This window comes from Heliangelus exortis, chromosome 1 (assembly GCF_036169615.1).
Source record: "Heliangelus exortis chromosome 1, bHelExo1.hap1, whole genome shotgun sequence".
NCBI lineage: Eukaryota > Metazoa > Chordata > Aves > Apodiformes > Trochilidae > Heliangelus > Heliangelus exortis.
Window position 1 is genome coordinate 23,648,685 of NC_092422.1, and position 13,084 is coordinate 23,661,768.

The 13,084-nt window shown below is 37.2% G+C and overlaps 1 protein-coding gene across 8 annotated transcripts in view; it reads left to right on the forward strand.

The window, feature by feature from the left end:
• The window catches only part of NBEA (neurobeachin), a 460,838-nt gene extending 451,105 nt beyond the window's left edge, over nucleotides 1–9,733 (forward strand). For all 8 annotated transcript variants that reach the window (XM_071737478.1, XM_071737489.1, XM_071737508.1 and 5 more), the window contains 4 exons: nucleotides 1,471–1,572; nucleotides 4,950–5,146; nucleotides 5,817–5,968; nucleotides 7,956–9,733. In XM_071737478.1, the coding sequence (XP_071593579.1) occupies nucleotides 1,471–1,572; nucleotides 4,950–5,146; nucleotides 5,817–5,968; nucleotides 7,956–8,046 (542 nt within the window). In that variant the 3' untranslated portion in view covers nucleotides 8,047–9,733. The remainder of the gene's footprint in view (nucleotides 1–1,470; nucleotides 1,573–4,949; nucleotides 5,147–5,816; nucleotides 5,969–7,955) is intronic.
• Nucleotides 9,734–13,084: the final 3,351 nt, after the last annotated feature.

Sequence of the window (13,084 nt, forward strand, 5' to 3'; positions counted from 1 at the left end):
ACAAAATCTGGAGTGAGAAGAACTTGTGCTTTGTATCACTTTTATATACAACCATATCTTATTAGGAAAAGTGTTTTTTTATCCTGTAGATAGATAACACTGTTGTTAGTTTTTGGTCAAGATTTTCAGTATCCTAATGTGCAGTTAGGATGTGCAGTTAGGGACACAAAATTTTTAATATCTGCCATTGAACCAGCTTCTGTGCCATCCATATGGTCCACAGTCAGTGCCTTATAAAATAGGTTGAAATCAAACCATACTAAGACTATCTTGAAAAAAAAACAGGGGTGCCATTTTAACATAGTCATCTTTATCAACTATACCTGTCATCCTGTCAAAAAGAGATGAGAAACTTGCTTGGCAAGACTCCAAATCCACTAGAACACATAGACTGCCATTAATGCAAATTTTGCTTCCTGTTCTTTGTTGACAGAACTATGGGTTAACCATTTTGTTATTTTGCATAGGATTAATATTAGGGTAATTCATCTGTCGTTCCCTAGGTCATTTCTTTTATCATTTTTAAGTATTTGAACTACACTGGCAGATCTCCAGTCCTTTGGAATTTTCCAGTTTTACATCTTTCATTTGTGCAAAGTAAATATAACCAGATAAAGTCTGCGTTACCTAGGAAACTGCTAATTTTTTGTTAGTGATTAACTTTCTTTGCTTGGTAAATAAATATCAAATACTGAGCAATTCTTTACTGTTTATAGTAGTTTCACTGTTAAAATGTCAGCATCTATTACTTTTAGAAACAACAGAAGTGTTGTTATTTATCATATAAATATTCCATAAATGCCCTCTTGTTTGAACCCAAAATAAAATATATTTCACTCTTGAACATGGAAAATAAATGTTTATTAAGTAGTCTATCCTACATTTTAATAAATTAAACGTGATTAAAATGAAAGATCCGTAGCGATACCTATGAAAGGATATATACCCATGACCAGTTTTAGGTATCCTTCTAGTACAGTGCTCTTCCTCTCTTCTTTTACTCCCCCCAGTTTCATGAAACACATTTTGATCATTAATATAGGAAGATCCTTAACTCATGCTACTCATTAGGTTCCTAGCAGAAGTCTAGAGACAGATATATTTGCTTACAGCTGCTCTTAGTACCACCACACCTTGTGTTCTTTAGCTGAAATGTACATTTGCATTATTTTTAGGTCAGAAAGCAGCAACATACTGTTATCATTTGTGTGTCGTAAACATCACACTTTTTGGTAAGGTATGAATTAATGCATTGAGAAGCTGTGCTTATGAAAAATTTCGATACCTGAATGTATTTTGCTCAAGACCCTAAGTATGAGATATAAAAGCACACTGAAGCTCTCGGGTGCTTACTGTTTTGAGGCAAATTGCAGCAGAGTTCTTTTGTTGATAAAACTGGTCTGGCATTCTCCTCTTCTTCTCTTTCTTTGTTTTTCCTCTTGTTTTTTTGTTTGGTTTTTTTTTTAACAGGTGATTATCCAGCTCCTCGGGCGGTTTTAACTGGTCATGACCATGAAGTTGTCTGCGTGTCAGTCTGTGCAGAGCTGGGACTTGTTATCAGTGGTGCTAAAGGTCAGAAATGCTTTTATGTCTTAAGTCTTAGGATTTTAGAGCCTTTTTTAGTAGTACTTCTCATTTATTGCTCAAGCACATATATTTTAATTATCCAAAACCTCCTCTACTAAGATGTGCTGTAAATCTGCTGCAGTTTACCCTGAACTTTATTACTTACTGTCTGCACTTAGGAGCTTTAGAGGCACAAATTAAGTTAATTCTTCCTTCCAAGTGTCAGTCTGTCCTACTATTCCCCTCAGATCTGTGAGAATTGTTGATAAAAATGTATATTTCATAGTGATATCTAATATTTTTGAAGAAACCTGTTTGTAGAGACCTGTATTTGGGCCAGCTCCAAATTCTCCACCCTGATCTTCATTGAATGTCAGTTTGTAGGACTGACCCCAGTCTCCTTTCAGGATCAGATGATCCTTGAGGTGCCTTCTAAGCTGAAATTCTGATTCCTTGGCAAGAGAAGAAGGGTCAATTTGCTTGGGTTTGGATCTGTGGACATTTCATCTAGTTGGTTTTTTTAAAGTGGATTCCAAATAATGAGGGATTCTTAGGTTTGGTTTTGCCTCATCCTTTTAAACTTTTTGAGCCATCTGTTCACACTTCCTCTCTGTTATTTATATATGGAATCCAGAGTATCCAACAATTCCTTATACAGATGTTCAAAATACTTTTCCAAACCTGCAACAGTCTTCTGTGTTCCTGGTAATCTATGTAAATAAAGCACTGGCCTCAGTGAGTGCTTCATCTTTACTGACTCAGTTTCTTCTTCATTTGTTCCATTTCACGTGTTCTCCCACCTTCTCTTTTTCCCCTTAATTCCATGTCCACCTTTTATCACCCACTACCTTGTTCAGCTTCTTAATTTGGCAAACTGCATGTCTTTTTCTCCTTTCCTGTTTGGCTGTCCCTCTTCCTCCTATCCTACTTTCTTGTGTGCTGCATTATCACTTCTCACTTATTATTTAATTTCTTTATGTTACCATTGTCATTCCTAAAGGTTCTTCCTCCTATCTCTTCCTGTCTCATTTCCACTCTACTCCTATGTTCACATTCAGCTACTTGCTTGCTTTGTCTACAGAGATGCCTGGTTTATTCATCCCCATAGTAATCCTCTTACTTCTTTTTAAAAAGTTTGCTATATCTTATGGTAAGAAGGATGTGATACTTGTTCTGCCACCTTTTGCTTGTAGCTGGGCTCCTGGGTTATTGTGTTTTGTACTGTATCAGAGCTCAACATTAATTTACAAAATTGAGTTTGAAACTTTTGAGTAAAGGCATTTTTAACAGGAAATACTAATGGTTTATTAACTCTCATTATAACATGCTACATAACAGCCATAGATGAAATCAGGATATTTATTTAAAAAATGTACAGTGATGCTGAATTTTTTTTCTTGCAGCACTGTTATTTCTTATCTTTTAAAGAGGTTTCATTCACTCTTACTGACATAATAGCTTACCCTTTCCAACTATCCATCTGCAAATTTCCTCATATTAAAATATCTGAAATCTGCACTCAATGAGCATATGATGCTTTGGTAATGTATTTTTAGAGTAAAGGCTGCTGGAGGACCTTTTACATCAAATCCAGTATATGTTTGTAATTGATCTAGAGAACTGGAGGCCCAAGCTATCACCTAAGTTACTCTTCTTGTGTTCTTCCTCTTCAAACTCTAGTTCATATGTAAATAAATACATAAATAAGTATCTCCCTTTTTTAATTGCTGATTTCCAGCAGATGCCTCTTCTTCAGATTTTGTCCTTTTGAGTCCCTTCCTAGTTTCTAAGTTTGCATTTCATGTCAGTGCTGGGTTGCTCTGCCTCTGCCTGAGCTCCCTGATGGGGAGGCAGCTGTGGCACTGTGATAACACAGCAGGCCAAGGAACCTGCTGGGGCAGGGAGACAGCACACTTAGGACTCCTCTGACAAATATCCTTTGCATCAGGTTGATGTTTGTACATTCTTATCCAACAAACCCCCAAAAAAGAGCAACCAGTCTGTGTATCCTTACAGTGGAATCCTAAATCAGATTTTCTTTGTGCCTTGTCATGGCCATGACCAGTCAGCTGAGCCAGTGTAGTGTCAGCTTGTCAGTGCACTGAAATATGAGAAAATTACACCTTTCTTTTAAAAAATCTAACATGGAAATTATTCTAAAGGTGGAGACATCAATTCTTACAACATCCTGGCACCTCAGTATTTCCAGAGCTGAAACTCTACTATTTGAGAAAATAAATTAATTCCATTGCAGTCATAGCCCATAGATACAATCAGGTTTGGGATCTCTTTGCATAAAGCTTTAAGCAAACACAGATAAAAACCCATAGCAGAGAGCCTGAAGATGAATGCACTGATGCTGTGATTCATTCTACCTGGGTAAATTCAGATTCTGTGTGAATTTCACAGAAGTTAGAAGGGCTTAGTGTGAGGTGGCTGAGTCTGCCAGTGTGAATTTACTTTCAGGGTTGTTAACCAGAGGTATAAGGAAGAGATTATTGTGCTGTTCAGGAGTGTCCTGTGATTCATAAAACATTTAGTATTTACTAGGACTCATTAAATTTATCACAGAAGAGACTTTTTCTTAGTAACAGTACAGGTCTCACAAAAGAGATTTCTCATAGATCTTCAAATGGAAATAGCCTATTTTTGCATCTCAAATTGTGCATTGTATATTTAATAGCTTTCTTTTTTTTTTCATCAGCAATAATGAAAAAGCATTAAAAATCTCATTATCTCTATTAAACTCATATTAAAATCTCTCAGACCTATAGTGTAGTCTCCTTAAAAATCTTTTAGTCTGGATATGATAGTAACTGTTGGCTGTCAGATGACACCCATTGTTAAAACAATTCAGGAGTGAAATCTCTGCATATAATACACTCATTGTGGGAGAGCACCTACAGGAACTGACACTGTCTATGGGAAAAATATTCAGTAATATGATTATATGCCCTCTGGGAGTTGTTCTTACTAGTTACTGATAGGGTCCCATCTGTTTAATGTGACTGGGCAGGATAAAGAGAGTTCAAGTTGTTGGAGTAAAGCAGTAAGACTGAGGCTTCTGAATGCTTGGAAAGAGGAAAGAATATTTTAAAAGGTAGATCAATGAAAATTACTGACAGTTTAAGTAAATAATAAACTACCATTTTCAGCTATCTTTTCAGGTATCCACTTCCAATGTTGTATTTATTGTCTTAATACAGTAGTTCTTGCATTTCCCTTTTAGTTGCATGTTTTAAATTCTTTAAGCAAGCATTGCATCTTCTCATATCTATGCAGGACTAATGTAATATAAATGTGTGTTATGCATTGCCTTTGTGCATATCGTGTAGAGTTAATTTAAGCAGCAAATGTATGATATATTATGTTTTCATATACAGAAGGTCCTTGTCTGGTACACACAATTACTGGAGATTTGCTGAGAGCCCTGGAAGGAACAGAAAACTGTTTGTATCCTCGCTTAATTTCTGTATCTAGTGAAGGTCACTGCATCATCTACTATGAACGAGGACGTTTCAGCAATTTCAGCATTAATGGCAAACTCTTAGCTCAGATGGAGATCAATGATTCAACCAGGGTAAATCTAAATGCAAACAAACATTTGTTGTGCCTTACCTTCACTTACTAAAATAAATTGAATTTATTTCCTGTGTGTTTTAAAAGAAAGCACATATATAACATTTCTGCCTCCTTGTTAATTCCTCTCATCTCCATCTTGAAATGCAAAAATACACTCGAGCTTTTCCAGAATAAGTAAGATCAAAATTGTTTATGATCCTATATGATTTCTGGAATTCTTGTTTGGAATTAAATTTCATTGGGAAAAATGTTTTTAAAACAAAATGCTCTGAAAAGAGTTCATCATTTACTATCTAAGAGATGTGGCTACAGGGCTTTGCTCTGTCACTAGCACTTGAAGCAGCACTAGGAATGCAGATCAGTGCTCTGCTTTAGGAGTTGGTGATGGCACCAAGCAATATAGGACAAACATCAAAATTTTATGTGCTGAACTCAAGTCTTGGCAGATTCAATTAAAGAGCTTTTTTGTTATATATCATGTTTAAAACACACAATTGTTTTATTTAAAAACGGAAGATCCAGAATTTGCTGGTTTGTTTTTTGATTAGGGAAAAAGAAGAGTGGGAGTCTTTTTCTTCAGAACAAAATAAATGCTTAGATTTTTGTAATATTGACCCATTTCCATGGAAACTGACTCTGTGCTTGGGTTTTGGCTTTCTCTCCTGAAGGCCATCCTCCTGAGCAGTGATGGGCAGAACCTGGTGACAGGAGGAGACAATGGTGTGGTGGAGGTATGGCAGGCCTGTGACTTCAAGCAGCTCTATATTTACCCTGGCTGTGATGCTGGCATAAGAGCTATGGATCTGTCTCACGATCAGAGGTGAGTTTGTTGTTAATATTTGTATGTAAACAGCAAAATTACACAAAGTATTTGTTAACAGGATATGGTACAAGGCGATTACCTCAGTTATCTTGTTTGTTAATCTGACAGCATTTTTGCTGATCTTCAAGTCTCATAGTGCAGGCATTTAGCATTAAGGTGAGGTCTTATGTCACTGAAGTCAGTAAGCTAGAGACTGAGCTAGCAAAATACGAGTAGAATGATATTAACTTCAGAACATAGGAAGAGATAGACTGAATCTATTAGGTTTGTGGTACTTTTCTGATTTTCAGCTGTGTAGAGCATGAGAACTTCCTGGGCTGACATGTAGACTATAATGTGTAATATTATGAGGGCACCCATCCTCCTGGAGTGAGTGTGGCCCTTTCCTTTGGCCTTGTTAAGCAATGGTGGTGCAGTGTACAAGCCTTGATTTTTGCAGTCATTGCTGTGGCACTAAAATGCACACTGTGAATGTGTGATATATGAACTTGGGCCATTAGTCTTCTATTGTAATGTGGTAACAGCAGAAGTATATACATTGCATTTATGCAGGGTTGTGAGTGGATTTGCTGTTTTCATCATGTGTCAGTCTTATCTCTTACTAATACATAAAATTATGTGATGCAAAGAATTCATGGGGTATTAGAAAAACCGTACAGCACTCATTTCAGTTTTTCTTACACTTTTCAGCATCCCTATGTAATGTACCCATTTTGTAAAGCAAGAAAAACACCTACAGACAAACCACATCCCTAATTTCCTGATGTAGAAGAATTGAAACAAGTTTATTTGTCTCAGACTAGTCTAATTGAAACTATGTCTCTGAAAGAGGCCTGTTTCTGGAGCTTTGCAGGTTTATTCGTACAGTACTGTGCTCTCTTGAAAGAGATTTATTTATACTCTAGAAAATTTCATCTAGTCTCTTTTCTCTGTCCCTGCTTGGAATAGCAAGCTGGGAAGGCCCAGCTGTGCAAAATGCATCAAGTACCTGTTCAGCTTTAGTCACATTCCTAGACAGTGTCTTTTGTGTGATTTGATAGAGGTGGTGATAGATCTCTAATCCAGTAGCAATTTTAAAATACAGATATTAGAATTAAAGGATATGTGATAACTAGGGAATCACCTCAACTGTTGCCACCAGAACAATGTAAATAAGGAGCCACATTCCAATATGAAGGTTTTTAGTACCAAGGTGTGATCAACTTACGATTAAGGCATCAATTCAGTTGTCTTCTCAGAGGCATCTCATTCTGTTTGGAAGGCCCTAGGATATAAAGCCAATCCCTGCTGCAGCCCCAAGTGCAGTGTGCTCCACAGGTCCTTCGTCCCAGCTGCCAGCTAGTGTAGACATGTCAATCATCTTGGGACACCTCCAGTGTCACAAGGTGCCTAAAATTGGGCAGCTGGGTTCTGAAACACCTTCATGAAGGTGTTGGCATAGGGGTTTTCATGCAAACTGCAGAAATAAGCTCCTGTAAGAACAGTGATCTACTTGCTACAGTCTGTGGAGTCTAAAGGACACCTAAGCTCACCCTGAAGTATTTTCCCAGTGAAATGTGGAGAATTGTTTTCAGGCTGCTCTGAGGGTACAGATTAGGTCCATAGCCAGTGCTCTGTTTGAGATACCTCAGAGATGTACTGGGGTGGCACATGTGACAAAGGACCTACTGAAGACCCACATCCTTCTGGAGAGGCATCTGTAAGCAAGGCAGGATATGCAAGAGCATTTCAGATGTTTTTCATTTGTGTCAAGGTGGCTGAATGGACCTCTCCCTTGGCCATCATGGGAAGATGGAAATAGGGATCATACTGATACTCAATACCTGAATGCAGCATCTCCATTGCAAACTGAATCCCACCATGAGCTTAATATTCAGTGTTGTAAAAAGTGCCTCATTCCTTTAGGTATTTTACTGTTTCTGGTAAACCATCATTTGAGAAGGTAAGAAGATAAACAGGAGCATCTTTTCTACCTTTTTTTCAGAACTCTGATTACTGGCATGGCTTCTGGCAGCATCGTAGCTTTTAATATAGATTTTAACCGATGGCATTATGAGCATCAGAACAGATACTGAAGAAGAATGAAGAACTGAAAGCCCAGGTAAAGCTGAGAGCACAAGTGCTGCAGTGAAAGGTGTAGTCTCTGGTGGTAACCACGTCTGCATTGACCTCCGTTGTACATTCCATTACACCCAGCAATAGCTGTACATTGTAGTCAGCAACCATTTTACTTTGTGTGTTTTTTCACAACCGAACACCAGCTGCTGAAAAGCAAGCTTGTATCATGTAAATTATATGAATTAGGAGATGTTTTGGTAATTATTTCATATATCTTTGTTTATTGAGAAAAGGTAGTAGGATGAGCCAAAAGAGACTTTTGAAAATTCTGGGGAACCTTGTGTCCGTTTGTTTCAATGTTTAGGCTTTGAACCTAACATGCATCCCATCTCCAGCCTCTTTTCAAGCTGAGATATAAAAAAATACGTTTGATACTTTGTACATCAGATGCACATCTTATCTTTAAAGGGATACTTTTGTAAAAGTAAAACCTTGTATAAAGAACAAAACTGTTTCTTAATTTTATTGTGGAGTTACAACTTGCATGTACTTAAAACCTGATGTCTTGAAGGAAAAGGTGCAGTCACACAAATGGAACTGGAGGTCTGCCTAAGGGTACAGCTTGTGATAAAGGGTTGAATTTGGGCACAAACAATAATTTTGACATTTCCACCAATACATGTTTTTCACTTTTGGAATCTAAACTTTACCCCTCTTAAGTGGAGTTCTGCTCATGCAGCATTTGGATAAAAAGCCATCATTTGCCATATTTATACTTTATACAATAGAAATTAAATTCCTCCCTTTTAAATTCAAAGACTAGAGAGAAAGGGAGCAAAGAGGGAAGTTCAGTTTAATGCTTTGTAATGCTTAATGACTCCCAATACAGACAAAGTGCTATACTTCTGGATTATTAACATTTGGCATACAAACTGTGGGTGAGAGATCCCTTATTTTTCCTCTGAGCAGCTTGGTTTATTTGACAGCCTTAGCTTCATTGTGAAGGTGACTGAATTTTTTGGGTTTTTTCCGTTCTTCTGAAAATCTCACCTGAAGCCACTCAGACTAAAGCACTTCATGTTTTACAATACCGTAACAATAACTATTGGAATAATTTTCTGCATATTGTACTGATCAAAATTACACACCCAGGGGTATATACACTTTAATTCATGTTTCTTCTTTGTATATTTGGTGACTGTATTGTCATAGATGTACATATTGTGTCGGTAGGGCTATGAGGCATGTAACAGGAATGTAATTTTCTCAGAATTTACACTCACTTGCAGTCATTTATTTAAAAAGATAATGGATTCTTTGTATTGGCACTTTGCACCAGAAACATATCATTATTTATTGATGTGATTACTTATTTGTTATCCACCTTGTATTAGTAAGTTTAGCACTGAATTTCCTTCTTCATTGTTGTTTGTATTTATACGATTCCGAAATCACGGGGATCAACGTAATGATTAAGTTATTCATCACCCGTCTGTAAGCAATATCCTGAGTTTGTAGCTTAGAATTGGGAGACTATTGAACATCTGGAAGACAAGTTCATTTCATCTTGAGATCATGGTGAAATATTTTGGATATATAAATTCCTTAAGCTATTGTAACCATGTTTTATTGCAAAGATGTAAAATATGCCAGATGTGTGTGAGTTGGAAATCAAAAAGAAAAATAAAATATGCAAAGAATTCAGTGATTGTTTTTAATTTCAATGAACTTTTCGTCAAAACATTCATATTATCATTAGGAACAAACAATTAGTGTAAGAAATCCTCTCTTATATACTATGTGCATGCCAAAAATTACCCATACCTGAGTGGCTGTGTCTTCTGGGGTATCAGGAAATAAAACAGAGGTAATAGAGTGCCATTTACAACTTTGATTGCAAGTACACGAAGAGAAGCTACTAGAGATACTTTGATCAGCAGAAGTGAAAAATCAAAGCCTTTAAGGTGTATTTTGAATACTTGTGAACATAGAATAATCTTGTATACCAGACCTCACAGAAGGCAAAAATCTAATAGGGGACATTTGGGGTATTTCTCAATATCTGATAAAATGGAATTAATTTCATCTTATTTGGGGCATTTTAAGTTAAATATCTATACTCCATGCATAGCAGAACAAAACAGGTTGGGTAAATTGTCTTTTGGCAATGCTGAGGTCCCTGCAAAGATTATAGCAAGTAAGTGGTGACAGTTATCTCACTTGCAGATGTCTAATTCAAGGAAGCAATGGTAAGCAAAATACTTCACTTATTATTAGAAAACTTCCAGTTGACTAAAGAGCATGGTAACATCCAGTTCTTTGGTTTGTTGCCCCACTCATTGCCTTTCAACTGAGGATTGTTCTTTAAATAGTTATTACAATTAACTAAAGCAAATATCGAGAATCTAATTAGAATACAGTATACATTTTAGCAAATATCTACTTAAATCAATCAGATTTTGAGGTGGGGAACCCTTCCAGTTGTTTTGGGGATGGAGGAGAGATAAGGGCGGGGATGAGAGGATTGGTATGTTAGCAGAAGCTTGTGAAAAAGTTTTTATTGATATTCCACAGCCTCCATTCAATTAGTATACAAATATCACCCACCCCTAATTTCATATATTATTCAACAAATTTATTTTAAAAAATGCACCATTACACCAAATGAGCATTGCTATTATCTAATTAATACTGTTGTTTGCGTGAAGTCTTTCAATATCATGCAAAGTACAATTAGTCACAAATTAATCACAAGTTCTTGTGTCCAGGCAAATCTTTAAATAAGAAATCTTTGTATATTTGTAATATCTGTGGATTGCAAAAAGAAGAAAAAAACAAAATAATATTTTCCTGTATTGAATTTGTAGGCAGATGCCCCAAAACAACTCAGATTAATAATAACAATAACAACAGCAATAAAAATTATGCTACTACTAATAATTATGATACAAGACTTCATTCCCAGTTTCATTTTCTGCAAAGGTGAAGGACAAGGAGATTGTTACTAAATCAATAACAGGCTGCTGTAATCATACAGAATCATGAAATTATAGGATGGGTTGGGTTGGAAGGGACAGATCATCCAGTTCCAACCCCCTGCTATAGGCAGGGACACCACGTTGCTCAAAGTCTCATCCAACCTGGCCTTGAACATTTCCAGGGAGGGGGCAGCCACAACTTCTCTGTGCAGCCTATGCCAGTGTCACGACTCCAGCTTGATATTAATCTTTGTGGTGAAACATTACCTTTTGCCTTTTACTCTCTATTTCAAACTTTTAGGAAAAAAATAAAATGTCATGATTGTGCCAGGACATTTAAATTAATTTACTGGTTTGGTTAATTTACACCTATCTGTTGCAGACACACTTAACATAGCATTTACAGATCTCCAGTTTATGTCACAAGACTTTTTCAAAGCTCCAGCTGCCCCATTTCTGGCACAGAGTAAACCTGGGCTGACTCACTTTTTTTTATTATAGAAAAGTGAGAGTTACTGATTCCAGGCAGCCTCTGAGAGCTGCAAGTAAAGGATGAAGCTGTTTTGACCCAACCAATTTGATGTCCCTAGTCTCTCAGCTAAGTAGATGCAGCATTAAGCATACAACTGTTCAGTTAAATTATACCTACAGTGGAAATAACCCACAGTTGTTGGCTGTGTTCCTGCCAGTGAGACCTAGGTTAAGAATTGGACTATAAGCTAGTGCCATACAGGAAGGATAAGGCACCAGCTATGAGGCTTAATCCTTGTTCAGATCCTGCCCCTGTTGAGGCTGCTGCTTCTTTCTCTACAAGAGCAACGATAAAAGAAAGGCTGCTCCATTTTACCCCCAAGGAAAACCTAGTTAGGCTCAATTTACTGGAAGAACCTCAGCTAAATAATGATTATGTTGATAGAGAATCTCACGGGTTGTGCTTGTAGAGCTAAAAATGCTGCTGCCTGGGAACAGCAGTTGTGGGGAATGCTTGTTATAATATAGTGCATCAACCCTGCTGACAAGCAAGCAGGGTGTTTGAAGCAAGGCTTGTGCTGCCAGGGATAAAAGCGTTTGAAGCCGACACAGGGAGCGAAAGGCTGACTTCTGTTAACAGCACGAGAATCACCTCCTGATACAAGACATCTAGTACATATAAATATTTTATTTGAAGACTTCTAGCTGGAGTTTATGCTCGCATTTTCCAAGAGTTTCATTGCAAGCTGGTTTTATTAAGGCTTGTGTGTGTGTGTGTTACTTGCAAACACTAAAAATGAATGGACAAAGCCTTAAGCTGGTATTTATATTAAAAAAGGAAAAAAAGTACTACTAAGTTATATGTCTATGCCATACAGAACCGTTTACAGACTCTCCAACCCCAGTGTCTTGCAACATTTACAATTAAGTTTCAAGATCTGCAGCCAACAAGAAAAACAAGTCTGGAGATTGCTTTCTTGTGAAATTTATAAGCTGTGACCATATAATTGGTTTACAGAGGGATTTACATAGATGAAAATCTGCCAAACAGCTGACTCCATTTATGGGTCCCTGTCTGGTGACATCATGCCTGAACAGCACTACAGGTTTGCATCATTAGTTAGGAGTAACCCCCCTCTCCCAATTGCACCCCATTTGCACAGACAAGGACCTGGGTAACTAATATGCAAATTTCAGAGCCTGGAGTGCTTTTTATTCATTAAAGGAGTGGCAGAAAGACTCTGTACACCTAAAGGTGCCACAACACCAAGCTACCTTCAGCCTAGCATTCCTAACATGAAGCAGAGAATATGCTTGGATGTACAAAATAAGACAGGAGAAAAATTCTTCTCTGGTGCCAGAGGATTAGAGACAGCTAAAAGCTATTAACAGCAGTGGATTTGACTTAAAAGTTTCATGTCTGTTTATACTCTGAAGAGACTGAGTCTTGGCAGAATGCTGCCAAACCCTGTGGCAAAATTAATCCTAGTATCATATCTGTGCAAATTTAAGAATGATGCACTTTATCTCCCTCACTGTGTAGCAGAACCAGTGGTTGCCAGAAAAGGCAGCAGAACAATTGAAAGAGGTCTTTCAGTCTCACTAT